The 7,946-nt window shown below is 31.8% G+C and overlaps 1 protein-coding gene across 1 annotated transcript; it reads left to right on the top strand.

The window, feature by feature from the left end:
- Positions 1–235: 235 nt before the first annotated feature.
- LOC100618039 (olfactory receptor 4P4-like) lies at positions 236–1,180 on the top strand. The gene has a single exon (XM_003341493.2). The coding sequence runs from the start codon at positions 236–238 to the stop codon at positions 1,178–1,180; it is 945 nt and encodes a 314-aa protein (XP_003341541.2).
- Positions 1,181–7,946: the final 6,766 nt, after the last annotated feature.

Genomic DNA, 7,946 nt, shown 5'->3' with positions numbered 1-7,946 from the left:
TACCAATGTTCTCTTTCCTATTCTTTTCAACTTCATAGAATTATCCCAAAGAATATTTTTATCAATATATTTCCCTGCCTTGGAACATTCTTGATATAAGATTTTAATGAAAATAGTGAAAATAATCACAACCACAGAAAGTGAATGATGTCTTACATGAATATCACTGTACTAAAATGATATTTCTTCTCATTTCAGATAAAGAACTTCAACCTGATTATAATGTACTAAAAAAATGGAAGCTAAAGGCAATGTCACACAATTCATTCTCTTTGGACTTTCCTATGACCCGAATATACAGATATTTTGTTTCTTTCTCTTTTTATTCTGTTTTGTTAGTCTCATTTTGGGAAACTTCTTAATCCTCATCTCTATTCATTGTAGTCATCTTTTCCACCAACCAATGTATTATTTCCTTAGTCACTTATCTTCTATGGATATCTATTATACTTCCAGTGTTACACCAAAATTAATTGCAGATTTGTTAACTGAGAAAAAAACCATCTCTTATGGCTATTGTATGTTCCAAGTCTTCTCTATGCACTTCTTTGGCAGTATTGAGGTCTTCATCCTGACTGCAATGGCCTTTGACCGCTATGTTGCCATCTGTAAACCTCTCCATTACATGGTCATCATGAGCAGGAAGAAGTGCAACCTTCTTGTTTTAGCTGCTTGGGCAGGTGGGGCTGTCCACTCCTTACCTCAATTGTCCATGACACTTAAGTTACACTTCTGTGGCCCCAACGAAATTGATCACTATTTCTGTGACATCTTCCCCTTACTGAAAATTGCCTGCACAGACACCTACATCACTGGTGTTCTTGTTGTCCTCAGTTCAGGGATAATTGCCTTGGGAATCTTTGTGATATTATTTGTTTCTTATGCCATGATATTGTGGACCCTTCGCACACATTCAGCTGAAGGGAGACAGAAGGCTCTCTCTACCTGTGGATCTCATTTCACGGTTGTCATTTTGTTTTTTGTACCTGCCATTTTTTCCTACATTCGACCTCCCACCACCTACCCTGAGGATAAAGTGTTTGCTCTATTTTATACTATCATTGCTCCAATGTTCAACCCTCTAATCTATACTCTGAGAAATACTGAGATGAAAAATGCCATGAGAAAGGTATGGTGTCAAAAGATATGGGGGAAAGGAAATGTAAAACATATGGATTAATTTCTTGCTGTTTTTTCTTTCTCTTTAAAGCAATATATTTTTTTTGAAAATTTTATTACATCTCAATTTTGTTGTTTGTTATATAAGTTTTAAAGGATATTACCTTCCATCAATCATTCAATTTTAGTTCCATTAACATTAAATATGAAAAAATGTAAACACTTTTCTCGTTTTCAAATGATTCGGTCATATTTCAATCTTTATGATCCCACTTAGGATTTTCTTGCTAGTGGAAAATATCCATGTAATTGTGTGTGCATATATGCACATATTTATTTACATATATTTTTGTATATGTGAGTATATGATATTTCCTTAAATTACTTTTTATATTGTTTCCAATGGACTTTCTGATTGTTTATTCTTTAATTACAAGATATTCAAATCAATTACCCTTACTAGATCTATGTACCTAAATATAAAGCTTAATAGACTTCAAGGTTTTCCATTTTTCACTCTTAGCCTCCTATTCATCAGCAGCTAATTTAAATATAAATCAGTGGAAGAATAATCTATTGATATTTTCATTTATGGCTTTTTAGTCTCTCATTTGAACACTGAATGTTTTAGACTTAATGCAGCACTAGACTTTCAAATAGTGCCATCCAAATATGTCCTGAGAATCTCAAGAGATTGGTGAAGAACATGTCATTGGATAAATGTTATTTTTAATCTTTCTTTCTGAAGATACCAATGCTTATAAGCAAATAAGGTAAACTTTCTTAGAGAATAAGTTTTTCAAGCATGGAAGTTTAGAGTGAAGTCTATTCTGACAGACATTGAATTAGAAACCTGTTACTCTTCTTTATCTCAGTGGGTCACTTGGTACTATGGAAAAGACATTGAACTTGGAGTCATGGAATCTGATTGAATTCAGGCTCTGGTTTTTAACACCTCTGGGGTTTTGACTTCTCTATGACTTATGTACCGCATAGCTTAAATTATAGATTGAACTATATAAGTTCATAAGAGTTTCTTATTTTAGATCTATGATCCTATTATTACTTCTTTTAGGTTCTATTGCAAGACTTCTTAACTTTTTATTTCCAAAATGACTTTTAATGAGAGCAAATCAAAGTCTATGAACTCCTACAATCATATTTCAAACTCATGAAATAAAATATAAAATATTTTTAAGTGATAAGGCATATCAATGTGAAGACTAGTTTTGATTGTCTAGGAATAGAATCCAAAAATGTGGAGTTGTCTTTGACCAGGAAGTATGTATGTAATATCAGGCATATAATGATTATTTGGTTTGTTTTTTAGATAAAAATTTTGAAAATTTCAGATCAGAAACATATAACACACACACAGAAACATGAAACACACACACACACACACATATATATATATGTATTGTATGAAAACATTTGAGTGGGTAAATATGTATACTTATACACAAAAAGATAACAATTTGATATTTGGATTGTATTGTTTGGTTTATAAAGGTATTGATCAGTTTTTCCTCTAGAAACCAAAATTCTCTTAAGCTTTTAATGAAATTCACCTATATTACATTTTTCTTTGTTTATTTTTGCCCAAAGATTTATTTTAAAGTTGATAGAGTTTATATCAAAAAGGAAAGAAAATGATTATAGGCTCATAAATAACTTTTAATGTCATTAATAATAAAATATTGCTTACAAGAAATCTTGAGAGTGTCTTACACATAGGTTATTCTTTTTATGAAGTTTACTAAGAAGTTTCTATTTCTTCTTTTACTTGATGAAATACTTTTTAGGATTTGAAACTTGATTTGTCTATTGGGATTTTCTTTTTCCAAAGCAACATTTCATTTATACATAATGTTTTGCCCAAAAAGACATAGAAGGCTGATACCAAAAATCTAATGAACTGGAGTGGACATCAATTACAAATCAGCACAGGTCCCACCACAGCAACAGGCTTTGGAGGTAGCTGCATCAATAGCAGAAGTTTCTGAAGCTCTCAGTCACAGATGGGAAGGGGGTTTGAACAATTGCTCAGAATGAGAGATCGCTTTGGTGGCTCTAGATGTAGGACTCTCAGCACATTGCCCATACAAAGATCCAGTCATCTGCTTTTCTGACCTAATGTGAGAAGGAGCATTAGTCCATACCAGCACATGGGGCCACATGGGAACTGGGGATTCTAGGCTCAGTTCCAAGGAATAAAAGTGTGCATGTACTTATTCACAGACCAGAGCAGAGCCCAGGAATGTATTAAACATGTCTTTTCTAACAACAAAACACCTCAAAAGAACTGAAAGTTTATATACCACAGAGCTAGTTCTTAAGGCAGCTGAACAAAGGACCTGAACCTTGGAACAATATTATCAGCACCACAATTACAAAGTCCAAATTTAATAGTTTAAAGGCAATAATAAAAGGAAACAGCTGGAAAATAACCAAAAACTAAAAAAGAATCTCACTATAGAAAGCTATTTTGGTGACAGAAGACAAAAAACACAAACTAAGAAGAAAACAACAAAGTCAATACTGCTGCACAAGTCTCCAAAAAAATCAATTTCTTTCAAAAGGAAAAAGAATTAAGGGAGGACCTCAAATATGATTTTAAAAATCAAATAAGAAAGGGAGAATAAAAATTGAGGGAAAAATGCAAATAGTCAGTAGTTTGTTATAGTTGGCACAAAAAATACTGGGGAAAATATCTAAAAAATCCTATCCAATCATTCCCTAATTGATAAATTGTTAATGATATGAAGAGGCAAATTTCAGATAAAGTAATCAATGCTATCTATATATAAATACTATACATATCCATATGAATATATGTATTTATGTATATATATATGTATTTGGTTTTTTGAGAGAAAAAGGCAATTAAACAAATTTTGTGAGCATGAGATTTGCTAATGATACAGAAAAGGAAAATGAAAAATTCCAGCTAGCATGTAAGAAACTATGGAAACTAATGCACTTTAGGGGGAGTTGTAAATTGACCCATCCAATCTAGAGAGTAATTTGAAATTATATCCCCCAATATATAAACTACTTTTTTTCTTAATGCATCAGTACTGCTACTAGACCTATATACAAAAGAGAAATTTGTTAAACAGAAAAAGACCAATATAGGGGAGCAGAGCTAAGATGGTCATGTAGTAGTAAGAACTTTCTGAATCTCCTTCCAACCGATCAATACAAAGGGTCTCAAAAGGACAGAAATCAAAATCAGATGAGTAAAGGGGCTCTCTCACAGGATTCAGCCTTAAAGGAAGGGAGTGTTTGGGTATTTACATTATATAAAGGGGTAAAACTACACTTCTCATCAATCATGCTGATCACCACTCCCCCTCATCTCCTGCCATGCCAGAGTCAGACCAAGTGCTGGGAAATCTCTAAATTCTCTGGACTGGCTGACCTCATAATTACTTGTAAGGACAGTGCAAGGACTTGGCAGCAAGTATTGGTACCCCAGATTGAAGAGAGGGGAACACAGGAATCAGAGTGTGGAGATTGGACACAGTTGAGCCATCAGGGAAATTTCCTGAAGGAAAAAAAAAAGTTTTAAAGTATACTATACAAAGAATTGCCTCAAAGATATGACCAAGGCAATGTCCTCTGAGATAAAAGCTAAGAAAGCAATGTCCAAAAACATTCAGGAACCTTAATCAACAAGTATCAAACAATTAACAAGGAGCAGTAGAAAAAAAATGACCCTGGATGATTTCTATGGAGAAAAAAAGCAAATTGTTGAAGCATCAGCAGAATTTTATAAACAAGCAAATATATCCAAACTTTCCAAAACATGGAAATTGTTCACAAGTTCTTCAGGAACTCAAAAAGTAGTTCAAGAACCAAGTAAGAAAGGTAGAAAAAATGTGAACAATTGTGGGAAAAAGAAATGAAAGTGATCCAAACTGAAATAACCGCTTAATAGAAAAAATTGTCCACATAGAAAAAGAGGGAGAGAAATCAAATGAAGTAATAAGCAAATTGGAGACCAGAATTGACATGCTGGAAACCTTGAAAAGAAGGATATACCAAATCACAAAGGAAAATCTAAAGATCATAGCTTGAAATTAGACTTTAAAGACCAGAATTGATCAAGTAGATATTAATAATCTCACGAGATAGCAAGAATTAATAAAGCAAATTCAAAAAAATGAAAAAAATAGAAGAAATCATGAAGTATCTCATTGAAAAGATGACTGACATGAAAAAACAGGTCTAGGAGAGCCATTTTGAGAATTATTGGTCTACCAGAAATCTTAGGGGATGGGGGAGCCTTGACTTCATATTACAAAATATTATTCAAGGAAACTGCCCTGACATTCTTAAACATTTGGGTAAAATACATGTTGAAAGAGTCCATAGATCACCTACAACTTTGGGTCCTCAAAAGACAAGCACCAGGAATTTAATAGTCACATTCAAGAGCTTCTAGGCCAAATAGAAAGTATTAGCATCAACCAGAAAGAGACAATTCAGGTATAAAGGAGACCCAACAGGGATTACACAATATCTGGTAGCCTCTGTACTAAAGGACCAAAAGGCTTGTAATATGATATTCAGGAAGGCAATAGAATTGGGTCTACAAGTAAGAATCACTTGCCCTTCAAAACTGACCCCATATTTTCAGGGTAAAAATAAGGGCATTTAACAAAACAGAAGATTTCCAAGAATTCATTAAGAAAAGAACAGAAATAAATTGAAATGTTGATGTCTAATACAAAATCCTAGAGAACCACAACAAGGTAAACAAGAAAGAGGAGAAAGACTATATATACAATGAAGAAAATGTCAGTACTCAATATGTATTCAACAAATTAAATAGAATACAGATTTATAAAGGAGGTAATATTGGAACTTAAGAAGGAAATAGATCATAAAACTATACAAGTAGGAGACTTCAACTTTCCTCTATCTGATCTAGATAAATCAAAGGAAAAATGAATAAAAAATGAATTAAGAGATGAGAATGAAATCTTAGAAAATTTAGAGTTAATAGATATATGGAAAAATAAATAGGGACAAAAAGGAATACATCTTTTTAGCAAGACATGGTACATTCACAAAGATAGATTTACTAGGGCAAAAAATTTTGTAGCAAATGCAAAAAAGTAGATATAATAAATGCAGCCTTTTCACAATGCAATGAAATTATAATTAGTTGATGAATGTAAAACCCAGTGGAATTGCTCATTAATTCCAGAAGAGGGGAGATGTTTAGGGAGAGAAGGAACATAAATCATATACCCAAGGAAAAATATTTTAAATTAATTAATTAAATTAATTATAAGAATTAGAATAAGTAATGGTACATGAAGAGATAAATGAAAATTAATTGGAAATTAAAAAAATATTATTCTCCAAAATTGGTTGGTTAAAGAATGAATCATAGAAACAATTAATGATAACATAGAACAGAATTTCACTGAAGAAACACCATATCAAAATCTGTTCGATGCACCTAAAGCAGTATAAAGGGAAATATTTATATTCCTGATTGCATATATCAAAAAATGAGAGAGAGAAAAGGTTGATGAATTGATTGTGTAAATTATAAAAACAAAACAGAAAGAGAACAAAATAAAAATCCCAAATTAAAAACCAAATTGGAAATCCTAAAAATCAAAGGACAAATCAATAATATTGAAAGTAAAAAACTCTTGAACTATTGTAATAAGACTAGGAGTTAGTACTTTGAATAAACAAATAAAATAAAGTAATGGTTAATAAAAAAAAAAGAAAGAGGAAAATCAAATGAACACTAACAAAGATGAAAATGGTGACCTCACCTTGAATGATGAGGAAATTAAGGTAATTATTGAGAATTATTTTGCCCAATCATATGGAAAAATATGACAATCTGGGTAAAAATAGTTGAACATTTACAAAAATCTATAAACTGCCTAGATTAATAAAAGAGAAAGTAGAATTCTTAAACAATCCCATCTCAGAAAAAAATTGAACAAGTCATCAAGGAATTTCCTAAGCAAAAATTCCCAGGGGTCACATGTATTTACAAGTGATTTCTATCAATCATTTAAAGAACAACTAATCCCCAAACTATACAAACTATTTGATATAATAATCCAAGTTCAGAGTCTTACCAAATTCTATTCATCACAAATATGTTATTGATTCAAAAGCCTGGTAGAAGAAAAACAGAGAAATAAGACTGGTGACCAGTATGCCTAATGAACAGAGATGTAAAAATCTTAAAAGAATACTATCAAAAACACTCCAGCAAGTGATCTCAAAGATTATTCACTAGGATCAGGTGGAATTTATACCAGGAATGAAAGCACGGTTTAATATTAGGAAAACCATCCTTGTAAATGATAATATCAAGAAGAAAGCCATCATAAATCACATAATTATCTCAGTAGAAGTAGAAAAAGCCTTTCACAAAATAAAACACTCATTCCTATTGAAAACATTAATAGGAATATATGGGTCTTTCCTCAAAATATTAAGGAATATATATTTAAAGCCATCAGTAAGCATCATCTACAATGGGGATAAGTTAGAAGCCATTCCAATAAGATCAGGAGTGAAAGCAAGTATGTACATTATCACTTCTATTATTTAACATTGTAATAGTGACACTAAGAATAGCAATTAGAGAAGAAAAATAAATTCAAGATATTAAAATAGGCAATGAGGAGACTAAACTATCACCTTGTGGATGATATGATAACAAAATCTGCACTGAAAAATTGGAATACAGTATGGGAGAGATTGGGTTTAGATCAACATCTCAAACCCTACACTAAGATAAATTCAAAATGAGTGAATGAGTTAAATATAAAGAAAGA

Source organism: Monodelphis domestica, chromosome 6, assembly GCF_027887165.1.
Source record: "Monodelphis domestica isolate mMonDom1 chromosome 6, mMonDom1.pri, whole genome shotgun sequence".
NCBI lineage: Eukaryota > Metazoa > Chordata > Mammalia > Didelphimorphia > Didelphidae > Monodelphis > Monodelphis domestica.
The sequence above is the reverse complement of the archived record's forward strand: the minus strand, read 5'-3'. Positions and strand labels throughout refer to the sequence as shown.